At 42.1% G+C, this 13,488-nt stretch overlaps 1 protein-coding gene across 1 annotated transcript; it reads left to right on the top strand.

Moving 5' to 3' along the window:
- Positions 1 to 2,191: 2,191 nt before the first annotated feature.
- LOC106583969 (protein ABHD8) lies at positions 2,192 to 13,072 on the top strand. Its single transcript, XM_014168693.3, has 5 exons — positions 2,192 to 2,567; positions 6,427 to 7,237; positions 7,333 to 7,503; positions 7,637 to 7,853; positions 7,927 to 13,072. Exons 2-5 carry the CDS (start codon positions 6,435 to 6,437, stop codon positions 8,134 to 8,136), a joined length of 1,401 nt encoding a protein of 466 aa, XP_014024168.3. The 5' UTR covers positions 2,192 to 2,567; positions 6,427 to 6,434; the 3' UTR covers positions 8,137 to 13,072.
- Positions 13,073 to 13,488: the final 416 nt, after the last annotated feature.

The raw sequence follows: 13,488 nt of genomic DNA on the forward strand, positions 1-13,488 counted from the left end.
AGACAGACATTCAGTCAATACTAGGAATAGATTGTCCACCATCTACGTGTAATTCCAGCAGAAAAGAGAAATAGGCAACAAAAAAAAAAAAATACATTTTAGATTCAGAGCAATAAAGACATTTTATAATTTATCTGAGCAAACCAGAAACCTTTTATTAATTTAAACAATACTTTAGAACCATTTAAATACAGTACTTTGAAGGTTGTGCAGGACTATGGTAGATGAAGGAACCAATCTATATTTTCAGACTGTCAGAGTATTTATCTGGTCAATATGTCAGTGTATTATGTCTGTTATTTGTAACAGTGTGTTATGTGAAAATGTGATTGGATTATACATTTTATTTAAGGACTCTTGGAAGATTAGTCCAAATTAGGACTAAAAGAAATCCTAATCAGATCATGAGTTTAGTTCAACTGTCACACCTATGAGAATCCAAAATATAAGCTTTTTTTCTCTCCAATGTTTGTAAACATTGTAAATGTAAATAAACACTGTGTAGCCTGAAAAATATGTTTAAAACAGTCCTTGCATCCATAGCTGTTTATTAATCTGAAAGTGGTTACATTTCTCCAGGCTCATCCCTCATCTTTTAACAGCTTTGTTATTGTTTCAACTGTGGATTTGCCCTTTAAACACCTGCAAATTATAGAGATATCAAAGGGTCACCAACAAAAACTTAAACAATAGGCCTATGGCAAATGCAGTATATGGCATACATTTTTCACATGCAAATAGCACTTTTCGGTAGTGCTCAAAGCATGCCATTCCATGAGAGCAGCATTTCTTTTTCAACTTGAAGCAATGAGTCCAATCGGTCCTCCATGACAACAAAATCTTAAACAACAGAGTAGGCTAATAAATCCTTAGTTTTTGGGTTAAGTTCAGTTAAAATAATTTGGCTAATCTATACTTCCATATTCCCAAATCCTATTCTTGAAGATCAAGGGGTATTCAATTAATTGGAATGACTGCAAATCTGACAGATTTTGGTTTTTAATGTAAAGATATAAAGTCATCATATTATCTTTAATGGAAAGCAATGAGTTAGAAGAAGTCTACATAACCAACCCATAAAGTAAAATGCAACACCCATTTATGGCTAGTTATCTAAACTCTAACATTGATTGATCTTGCAATAATCAAATCAAAGTTTATTTGTCACATGCGCCGAATACAACAGGTGTAGACCTTACAGTGAAATGCTTACTTACAGGCTCTAACCAATAGTGCAAAAAAGGTATTAGGTGAACAATTGGTAGGTAAAGAAATAAAACAACAGTAAAAAGACAGGCTATATACAGTAGCGAGGCCATAAAAGTAGCGAGGCTACATACAGACACCGGTTAGTCAGGCTGATTGAGGTAGTATGTACATGTAGATATGGTTAAAGTGACTATGCATATATGATGAACAGAGAGTAGCAGTAGCATAAAAGCTAGATGTCGTTCAATTGGTATTATTATCTGTGTTCTTTAAAGCCCGCTAAGGGGAAAGTAATCTAAAAGTAACTGAATTTAATCAGATTACATTACTGAGTTTGGGTAATCCCAAAATTATACTACTGATTACAATATTGGACAGGTAACTAGTAACTAACGGATTACATTTAGAAAGTAACCTACCCAACCCTGCTCAAATTAGTATGATATGTTACGTTTGGTAAGTTACTAAAGTCAAAAATGAAAGGAGGGTGGTGGGTGGGGTGGACATTTAATGCAAATGTCTTGCAATCTGGAGGGTGGTGGGTTGGGTTGGTGTTTAATGCGAAAGTTTAGGAACCCAAGAGATGTTCAAATCTCATCACGGACAACTTTAGTATTTTAGATAATTAGCAACTTTTCACCTACTTTCTACTGTTTCGCTACTATGCAACTACTTAGCATGTTAGCTAACCCTTCCCCTAACCTTAACCCTAATCTTAACCCTTTAACCTAACTCCTAACCCTAACCTAACATAGCATATCATACTAAAGCTCTCGAACGATATCATACTAAAACAGTCAAACGTAATGTATCATACTAAACAGGTAAAATGCGATCAAGATTTAGGATACTATACATCCTACAATTCATATATTTTACGACCGTTATTACATTGCTAGGGCCAATGTAATGTAACCTAATGTAAAGTAACATTTCATACTAAATGGAGTGACCCGGATTTTAGTAAAATATAATACGTTTTGCTCTGAGACCAGGTTTCAGAGAGGCAGTTACAGGACCAGGGAACAGTTAGAAAAGAGTGAACCGTGCGCTTTACAATGGATTAAAAACCTGCACATGTAGATAGACACATGGCGTGCGCATCCACTATGCGCCCACGGGCACGTCCAACAGGCAATGGAATTGATAATGCACCTTGGTTTTCATTTTTAGTAGTTTATCAGGTAAACTAACGGGTAGGAATGTTGAGGTTGAGAACAGTGCTGCTGACTCCAATTAGATTAGATTATTGGATTGGCTGCAACAGATTATAGCGCGCCTGCTTCCAAGACGCAGTATACCGAGAAAGAAGCGTATTATCTAACAATTTTACCCCTGTGGACTTCGACAATAATAAGGTAAGATTCTTCGTTGTTGAGAATATGAATGAAGCCTGATGTATGATTATAACTGTATTTCGTGTCAACAGAAGGCAAAAAGAGAACGCACCGGGAAATTAGGGAGATACACTAAAGCAATTGCATAACCAAGTCTCAGAATTGAATTAGCCTAAATCAAATACCAAAATGGGGATGTGGTATTACTTGTGCGTAAAGTGGTATGGCTGATCTAATGCATCTTGAAAATTGGTGAACAAAAGATGAAAAACATTCTGGCGTTTGCTGTATATTTGCTGCATCAGACGTTCGTCAGTGATCCATTCAGAAATAAAAGGCAGTGCGCACGCTTTGTTGTTTTCCATTCTATGGAAGGGGACCTATAGTAAACGGAACAGTTGCAAATAAACTACAACAATGTGTATATATATTGTTGTATCCAACTAATAACAATCAATTATATTAGATTCATTTCAGTTGTGATATGACCTAATTATTGACATGTGATTCATGAGAGCCCTGATAGGATTTGTCCTTTGCACAGCCCACATATTGCATGATGTTCCTGAGATTATATTGTACTGGTTGAGGTTTTCAAAATAAGCTTGGATTCAAGACAAAGCACCTATCCTGTGTATTGATTTGAAGATGTCAACAAGTGATGGGTCATGTGATGTTTTGCCTTGTAAAGTAGCTGATATTGATTGGATCCTCCAGCTGACACCAGTCCATTGGAGGATAATGAACACATTCTCAGCAGCGTTTAGAAATGATTGTGTTTTTAGTACCAAATAGGCGCTGATTATGATCAACTCCTCAGAGACTTTTCTCTTGGCTGGTCTCGCCTCTGATTTAGTACAGAATATACAACATGTATGTATACGTGAATTTAGAGTCCACTTAGCATCAGATTTCAACACCATTTTTAAAGTACCGATTGATCCCATGTAGCCTATGCACATCTCATGATTATGACTCTCACCATGAGCCAACAAATCAATTGTCCTGACACTCATCCACAGAAGTTGGAGCCATTGTTAGTATTTATTATTTTGTTAGGATCCCCAAAGCTGCAGCTACTCTTCCTGGGGTCCACACAAAACATAAAATATGACACAATACATAACATTAATAGACAATGACAGCTGAAGGACAGAACTACATACAATCACATAATATTGTGACCTTGATATATTAAGGATGCCACTTTGCATCGTGCAGAACAGAAGCATGCCTGTAGTCACACCTAGAAGAAGAAGGAGTTGTGTTTGTTGACCCTTAGCAGGCCCGAGACTGTCAGCACAGGCCATAATGTGTTTTAATCCATCTGATGCTATCTGCTCTTTTCTAAGCGCCAATCCCTACGCAGAGTTGACTACCCTTTGATCTGGGATTATGTAACACTGTTTTAGCTACGCCATTGGCAGGAAGTCTGTGTGTTGCTACTGCTAGCCTTGCAGATATTACCAGCCAATTTGAAGGATTGACTAAATTTGCATATGGACCAGAGATTTTGACCCAATTGCTGAAATTGTTTGTAGTTGCCAAAAAAGTTACACTCTTGTTCCTCAGTGGGTAGACAGAGGGGGGATTTTAATGAGTGTGCACACTAAGAATCTGTGTGGGACTTCTGCTATTTGTAGCCAGTGTCGTGTTATGCTGATAACATCATAACAGCGTTATTGGCCAAGAAAGTGGGTGGCAGCACCTTCAAATCCTTATTATTCAGATAAGACCACATATGAATGATGTCAACATTAGCAAAATGAATAAAATAGTTGGAGTATGAGAGATGTAAAACCGTTGTGTGCCACACCACAAATAAGCCCACAGTTGCAGTTTGTGGCGTTAATGTGAGAGGTCCCACTCAGTGATTTGTCATTCAGTGTGTTGTGATGAGACACTGAGTCTGTTTTTAGGCATCACTGGAATGATGAATAATTTAAACCTATAGCATCTATACTCCTGGTTATTGAATAATATATACAGCAGATGAACACTGAGGGAGACTGCTATGAAAAGGAGGGATAGGTATGGTTTAAAGGCAGTCATTTATGGAGGGGGACGCAATGTGTATCAGTTTTCTACCTAAAATGGCACCTGAAATGGACTACTTATTAACAGTAAGGTGTATGGTCTGTGATTGTAGAAATACAGTAAGCTATTATATATATACCAGTAAGTTAGGTAGCCTATAAGAGGTTTACCTTTTAAACACAGGACAGGGTCTTTACATGCTGGCCATGCCCCTGTCAGAATCTACACTGAGAGAAAATGGAGGGGCACGCCACAGTAGTCGAGGGACACGTTTTTCAATAGTTCAAACCTGATGTGTCAGACATCAAGGCCTACAGCTATCACAAAACACACAGAACACTGTGTGGGCTGAGGATGTGCAAGTAAGCAAAAGAGAGGGGGGGAAAAGGAGAGAAAACGAGAGGCGCGGAGTTATATGCTACATTGTTACTATAATCCTCATCCAACCACAGTGAGCAGTGGGGCTGAGGTTGAAAAGTCTGCAGTTGTACAAAGAGAAAGTCTGGTTCCAACATCAAACCACAAAAGAAAAAACATCTCCGGCCTATTATATTCTATTGCAAACACAAAAGTTGAAAGAATTGTTTATGGAGAACCACATTTATTTTTTATTTTTAGAAAGGATAGATAGACAAACATATTGCGGATTGCAGTGTGTCTGGAGGGAGCGAAAGAAAGGGGTGTAATCCCTCCTTTCCCAGGAAAGAAAGGTGAGGAGAGCAGCAGGAAGACTAATACCACAGGAGACAGACCCAGCTTGACTCTCTCTGCTGTTGCCAGTCTGATAAATAACACTTATCTTAAGTCGCTGCTCAGGAAATAATACATCAGGAACATAGCGAGAGGACATAGTGTGAATAAATATCAGTAGTTGTAACGATCTGGTTTGGTCTGATTGATTGTTTTGTTCTTTTGTCAGGAACATTTTGTCAGTTGTTAGACTTGTTTGTCAATATGTGAAAACAGTGTATGTTAAAAGCCAAGATGCTGCCCACTCAGAATAGTTTATTTGAATTAAATGGATCTTAAAGAAGAGCCACACCCCAATCCCTTTACAAGGGCTGTCCTGAGCCAGATTATGTTTGTGTGGGCAACATCTGTGAATGCATGTCATCTTCGCTTCATTCAGAGCAGTCCCGCTCCCAAATTCCCCATCCCATAATCAGATTGTAACAGCCCGAAAATCACAGAACCATTGTTTAAGTATTCAAAAAAAAACAGTAGTTGGAAAACAGCATCAGCAATGAAATGCAAAGTTTGTCATTTACTTTGCTTATCAAAACAAACACACATGTTCCTGCTTTGTAGCCTCAACAATATTCACCCCAGGCCTTGGGTCCTATGAACTGTAATAATTCTGGAAGACACAGGGGGCACACATGGGCACACTGTCGCCGGCTTAAACTTAGCCATGGGCTATTACTGTCCCCCCCTTCCTATTAATACTTCTAAGGCCTCACTAGGGGAAGAGGCTTGAAAGGAGAGCCTATTTATGAGCCACGTCTGAAGGAAAATGGTCAAGTTTCTGTGGTTTTAACTAGTCACCAACGTGTCAAAGGAGTTCCTCTCCCATTCCTGATATATTATGCGCTCATTATTCTGTTGTGCTGGGATTCTAAGAGTGGACTCTGTTCACATAGTCTAACCTTACCCCTAATGGCTTTAGAATAGGGATTATCCTAGCAGCATGTGTTTGTGTGTGGATGCTGTTAGTGGGTGCGTGTTTCCTTATATTTGTATATGTATAGTGAAACAGCCGCCTATGTATCGTCAGACACGGTTATTGCCTTCATTATTCATATGCAATTGACTCATGTTTATGTCTATGTGTGTGAACATCCAGGGGCAGCCATGCTGACCACCTTAATGGACGGCCTCCTCTGCTGCCTGACGGGGAAGTCGGCCAACGTTGTGGTTCCCATAGAAACCTCAGAACCTGCTGACGGCTACGAGTTTGTGGAGGTCAAACCGGGTCGCGTCCTGAGAGTCCGACATGTCATCCCGGAGCGGGAGGTGGAGGAAGAGCCCAGCGGGCCAGGGGGAAGCGTCCACTGCAAGAGGAAGATCACAGTGTATCGTAATGGACAGCTACTGATAGAAAACCTGGGGGATGCGGTGAGACAGGAGCTGTTACATGCTCCGAACGGAGAAGCAGAACCCAACTGTACAGTAGAGGTAGAGCTCGCAGACCCACCTTCCAATCCAACTCCCAATCCTGACACCAAAGTGGACAAGACAGGGTCAGTGGTTGGGACAGGGGAGGGTGGGGCAGGGGGAACGGCAACAGCTCCAGCCCCGATCCTCAGATTAGCCCCAGATCTGACCCAGCAGCCCCGGAAGCGACGGCGGAAGCCCAAGCGCACAGTGGTGATCGACAGCGAGAGGAAGATCACATCGTGTAAGGGGACACACGCGGACGTGGCACTGTTCTTTGTGCATGGTGTGGGTGGCTCTCTGGACATCTGGGGCAGTCAGCTGGACTTCTTCTTCCGTCTGGGCTATGAGGTCATCGTGCCAGATCTGGTAGGTCACGGGGCGAGCTCGGCGCCCCAGATCGCGGCGGCATACACGTTCTATGCCCTGGCCGAGGACATGAGGGCCATCTTTAAGAGATACGCACGGAAAAGGAACATTCTCATCGGACACTCTTATGGGTGAGTTAGACAGAAGCGTGTTAGTTATAGACACTACATATTGTATTTTCTGCCTTTTGCTCTCCCAGACTCTCTCCATCTCTCTCTTTGTACAGTGTGTCATTCTGTACATTCCTGGCCCATGAGTACCCCGACCAGGTCCACAAGATGGTGATGATAAACGGAGGAGGCCCCACAGCCTTGGAGCCCAGCCTTTGTTCCATCTTCAACCTGCCCACCTGCGTCCTGCACTGCCTCTCCCCCTGCCTCTCCTGGAGCTTTCTCAAGTAAGAGTGGGAGAGTGAGAGAGAGTGTGTGTGTGTGCCCGCCTTCCCTCTCATACAGACAAACATCTTTCCGTCTATGACATTCAAGTATGATATCCTATATCCCACTCACTCTCTCCTCTGCCTCCCTCAGGGCTGGGTTTGCCCATCAGGGTGCGAAGGAGAAGCAGCTGTTGAAAGACAACAATGCTTTCAACGTGTCCTCCTTCGTGCTGCGTGCCATGATGAGTGGCCAGTACTGGCCAGAGGGCGACGAGGTGTACCATGCAGAGATCACTGTGCCCATCCTACTGGTGCACGGCATGTACGACAAGTTTGTGCCCGTGGAGGAGGATCAACGCATGGCAGAGGTGAGAGAGAAACCTTTAACACCAACTTTAACCCTTTCTTTAAACCTAATCTAAACTCTCTACCTCCTCTCAGATCTTGCTGCTGGCCTTCCTGAAGATAATCAACGAGGGCAGTCACATGGTGATGATGGAGTGTCCCGAGAGCGTCAACACCCTCCTGCACGAGTTCTTCCTCTGGGAGCCAGACTCCGCTCCTAAGTCTAAACCACGACCTGAAACCGCCAATGCCCCCACTGCATCCAATGGGGGAGCAACTTCAGAAAGCCAAGCCAAGAATAAGTAGCCCATAGAAGGATGGATGTGTGTTATTGACTCCAATCAAAGCTTGCACAGCCGGTGATGTGTACTGTCTACCATGGCTGGTAGTGCTAGGCGTGTCTCCTCAGGTGCAGGGAGCTAATTTGAGTCGGTTTGAACTGGTCTGGGCTGGTTTTGAGCTGGTTTAAGATTTGAGTTTTGAGGAGGTGGAACACAGTACACAGGGACAGATGGGCCCATGTTTGGTCTAAGTCTGAGCCACTGCATTACATCAGAGAGGAAGGATAAGAGGGATGCGAGGGAGGGAGGGAGGGAGGGTGAGGAGGGATGGATAGATGGATGTCAATAACGTTGACCGTGGAGGTCTATTGTATTGTTCTGACCTGTTCTGATTGAGTGACTGATCCCTGACTGTGCCTTGGGGTGGTGTGGGGCTGAAGAGGTGCTGAGTTGTAGAGGTGGACCTGATAATGTTATTGGTTTTGTGTGTTGCGTGTGGTACAAGGACGCAAGTCTATACTTGGGTCCACCTGTAGTTGCACAATGGGTGGAAATGTCAAAACAAGGGTGGATCAGAGAGGGAAGAGAATGTATTGGAAGTGGTCAAGTCACAGAAGAAAATAACTAGCCAAGAAGAACGCTTGTTATACTACTCAAGCCAAAGGTTAGCCAATGTTTGTGACAAGCAACACCAGAACCAACTTTTTTTTCTGACAGTACTTCTTCACATTTGAATATTTGAAACTTCAACATTGTGACTGAAGTTGAATGAGACATTTTAAATTATGTTTGACAATCAATGCTGCTTTTTGAGAACTAGCCAACTACAATGCATTATTCATACATTATTTAAACGCACTTCCCTGTCAGAATCATTCCAAATGACAAGCAATTTCTTGACATTGACAATGTTTTGCATTATCTACAGAGAAGCAACTTGAGGGACAGGGGAAATACCAATGTTTGACTGTTTTACAAAGTCTCCTTGTGTATTTTATGGGGAAACAATATGTTTCCTTTGGCTGCTGGTTAACTGGGAAGTACAAACTGGTAGATCATGTGTGTTTTGGGCTCTTTTAAGAAGGATTATTATACTTGATGTTTCTTCTTATTCCTCAACAAAACTATGCTGAACAATGATTGTTTACCTGTTTTTCAGGTAAAAGTGATATAAGCTATGAAAATGTTTATTGGTACACCAAAAATGTTAGTAAAATCTGAGAATTCTTCAATGCCACATAGCAAGCTCTCCGTCATGTAACTACTGAACAAAAATATAAACAAAAATGTAAAGTGTTGGTTCCGTGTTTCATGAGCTGAAATAAAAGATCCCAGAAATGTTCTATATGCACAAAAAGCTTATTTCTCTCAAATGATGTGCACAAATGTGTTTACATTCCTGTTAGTAAGCATTTATCCTTTGCCAAGATAATCCATCCACCTGACAGGTGTGGCATATCAAGAAGCTGATTAAACAGCATGACCATTACACCGGCGCACCTTGTGCTGTGGACAATAAAAGGCCACTCTAAAATGTGCAGTTTTGTCACACAACATAATGCCACAGATATCAAGTTTTGAGTGAGCATGCAATTGGAATGCTGACTGCAGGACTGTCCACCAGAGCTGTTGTCAGATAATTGAATGTTAATTTGTCTACCACAAGCCGCTGCCAACGTCCTTTTATTGAATTTGGCAGTACGCCCAACCGGCCTCACAACCGCAGACCAAGTGTAACTACGCCAGCACAGGACCTCCACATCCGGCTTCTTCACCTGCAGGATCGTCTGAGACCAGCCACCAGGACAGCTGATGAAACTATAGCACAACCTATCAGAAACTGTCTCGGGAAGCTCATCTGCGTGCTCGTCGTCCTTACCAGGGTTTTGACCGGACTGCAGTTCGGGGTCAGAACTGACTTCAGTGAGCAAGTGCTCACCTCCGGTGGCCACTTGCACGCTGGAGAAGTGTGCTCTTCACGGATGAATCCTAGTTTCAACTGTCCCGGGCAGATGGCAGACAGCGTGTATGGTGTCAGGTGGGCAAGTGGTTTGCTGTTGTGAACAGAGTGCCCCATGGTGGCAGTGGGGTTATGGTATGTGCAGGCATAAGCGACGGACAGTGAACACAATTGCATTTTATCGATGGCAATTTGAATACACAGCGATAACGTGACGAGATCCTGATAATGGCGCCGGAGGGGGCCAGAGGGGGCACCGTTTTACGGGTTCCTGACCATTCCTGCTATTTTGTGTGTTTTTTGGCATTGTTTGAAACTTATTATGTACATAATGTTGCTGCTACCGTCTCTTATGACCGAAGGAGCATCTGGATATCAAAACAGCGATTACTCACCTCGAACTGGACAAAGATGTTTTCTTTAGTGAGTCTGACGCGAAAGATATACTGTTTCTCCCAGACCAGGCCCAAATCCTTGTCATTCGCATGAAGAAAAGACGGAGATACAGGGGGTGCAGATCCGGGAGCCTTGTGAGAATTCATCGGCGAGTGGGTAACCCGCCTCTACCATCCGTTCTATTGGCCAATGTGCAATCACTGGAGAATAAACTGGATGAGCTTACGGGACATTAAAAACTGTAATATCTTATGTTTCACCGAGTCGTGGCTGAACAATAACACGGATAATATACAGTTGGCTGGGTTTTCCGTGCATCGGCAGGACAGAACAGCTACATCTGGTAAGACGAAGGGTGGTGGTGTGTGTCTATTTGTCAATAACAGCTGGTGCGCAATGTCTAATATTAAGGAAGTCTCGAGGTATTGCTCGCCTGAGGTAGAGTACCTCATGATAAGCTGTAGACCACACTATCTACCAAGTGAGTTTTCATCTAAATTTTTCATAGCCATCTATTTACCACCACAAACCGATGCTGGCACTAAGACTGCACTCAATGAGCTGTATATGGCCATAAGCAAACAAGCAAATGCTCATCCAGAAGCGGTGCTCCTAGTGGCCGGGGACTTTAATGCAGGCAAACTTAAATCCGTTTTACCTCATTTCTACCAGCATGTCACATGTGCAACCAGAGGGGAAAAAAACAATAGATCACTTTTACTCCACACACAGAGATGCATACAAAGCTCTCCCTCGCCCTCCATTTGGCAAATCTGACCATAATTCTATCCTCCTGATTCCGGCTTACAAGCAAAAACTAAAGCAGGAAGTACCAGTGACTAACTGAAGGGGCGGCTTGGATGCTACGCTACAGGACTGTTTTGCTAGCACAGACTGGAATATGTACCGGGATTTATCCAATGGCATTGAGGAGTATACCACCTCAGTCACCGGCTACATCACGAAGTGCATCGACAACGTCTTCCATTTCCCACCAATATCCAGAAACTTCGCACAACCATTTAGGAGGAGTGGGACAACATCCCACAATCAACAGCCTGATCAACTCTATGCGAAGGAGATGTGTCGTGTTGAATGATGCAAATGGTGGTCACAACAGATACTGACTGGTTTTCTAATCCACACCCCTACATTTTTTTTAAAGATATCTGTGACCAACAGATGCATGTCTGTATTCCCAGTCATGTGAAATCCATAGATTAGGGCCTAATGAATTTATTTCAATTGACTGATTTCCTTATATGATCTGTAACTCAGTGAAATCTTTGAAATGGTTGCATATTGTGTTTATATTTTTGTTCAGTGTACGATCCCTTGGTGGATGAACATGTCAGGAGAAGCCCTGTTTTGTGTCTGATAAGTGTCCTCATACAAAGACTGCATTGAATAACAGTAAATACCGTATAGCTTTACTCTCTAGCTTGGTGTGCACTCTGAATGATGCCCTCCTGTATTCCACAGGACTGGATGCTCTCCTTTCTAATACGACTGTTACTCGGAAACTATATGGTTGAATTCTGATCTTGGTACTGCAAGAGTCCAGTTATTTCAAAATGATCACATAATGCGCTCTGTTACTATTTGTTATGGAACAGTCAGTAGGTCACCTACAAATAGCAATATGCATTTTGAAAACATAACACTTATACCCTGACTACACCGCTCGCGTCGTGTGCGCGAGCGTTGCAAAATAAATTTAGTAATCTATGTTATTCAATTATTGCACCCACACTGCTCGCGCGCATCAACGAGCGTCTGCGTTGCCAAGGGCTAAAATAGAAGTCCTTTCTATATCTGACGCAGATCGCGCTGCAAGTCCTGCCTCTCCCATCTCCTCATTGGTTTATAGAAGCAGATACCCACGTGCCATCTCCACATTGGTTATACCCACGTGGGTGATTGAAAGACGAACTGTGTTGCCGGTTGTCGTGGTAATACTATGAAGGATTAGATGCCAATCACCTTATAAATTCTAAGATGAAAAAGCCTGGAGGGAGGAGAGATGACTAGAAACAATTCGGTTGACCGTTTTATGTGTGGATTAATTGTTGGAGTAGAGGACCTTGTGCATTTCAGGTAAAATAACAACCTAATGTTTATATCCCAGGACAAATTAGCTAGCAACAGCCAGCTAGCTAAATAGGACAAATTAGCTAGCAAGTGCAAGATAACTAGCTAAATTGCCATAAATGTTTAATGCTTTTCGACCTGTCCCCAAATTAATGTCATTGGTTCAGAGTTTGTTTTGATATTTTAACCTGCGTGTCGTGATCGTGTTTGGTGTAGGGGTACAAAATAAATTGGGTTCCGTGTTAGCCTCTACAGGATCGGTGGATGCCCCGCGGGACGGTTAACTTAACGTAGGCTAATGTGATTAGCATGAGGTTGTAAGTAACAAGACAATTTCCCAGGACATAGACATATCTGATATTGAAAGCTTAAGTATTGAAAGCTTAAATTCTTGTTAATCTAACTGCACTGTCCAATTTACAGTAGCTATTACAGTGAAAGAATACCATGCTATTGTTTGTGGAGAGTGCACAGTTACGAACTTGAAAATGTATTAATAAACCAATTAGGCACATTTGGGCAGTCTTGATACAACATTTTGAACAGCATGCAATGGTTCATTGGATCAGTCTAAACTTTGCACGTATACTGCTGCCATCTTGTGGCCAAAATCTAAATTGTGCCTGGGCTGGCATAGTACATTATGGCCTTTCTCTTGCATTTCAAAGATGATGGTACAAAAAAATACAAAAAAACATGTTTTTTTTCTTTGTATTATCTTTTACCACATCTAATGTGTTACAGTGAGGGGAAAAAAGTATTTGATCCCCTGCTGATTTTGTATGTTTGCCCACTGACAAAGGAATGATCAGTCTATAATTTTAATGGTAGGTTTATTTGAACAGTGAGAGACAGAATAACAACAAAAAAATCCAGAAAAACGCATGTCAAAAATGTTATAAATTGATTTGCATTTTAATGAGGGAAATA

Source organism: Salmo salar, chromosome 23 (genome assembly GCF_965601325.2).
Source record: "Salmo salar chromosome 23, fSalSal1, whole genome shotgun sequence".
Lineage (NCBI taxonomy): Eukaryota > Metazoa > Chordata > Actinopteri > Salmoniformes > Salmonidae > Salmo > Salmo salar.

What these genes read in the sequence shown, in the direction of transcription:
- LOC106583969 (XM_014168693.3), top strand. Translation starts at nt 6,435, where the DNA reads ATGCTGACCACCTTAATGGACGGCCTCCTCTGCTGCCTGACGGGGAAG. An exon ending in CTCATCGGACACTCTTATGG is followed by an intron (nt 7,238 to 7,332) that starts GTGAGTTAGACA and finishes CTCTTTGTACAG; the next exon opens with TGTGTCATTCTGTACATTCC. An exon ending in CTCTCCTGGAGCTTTCTCAA is followed by an intron (nt 7,504 to 7,636) that starts GTAAGAGTGGGA and finishes TGCCTCCCTCAG; the next exon opens with GGCTGGGTTTGCCCATCAGG.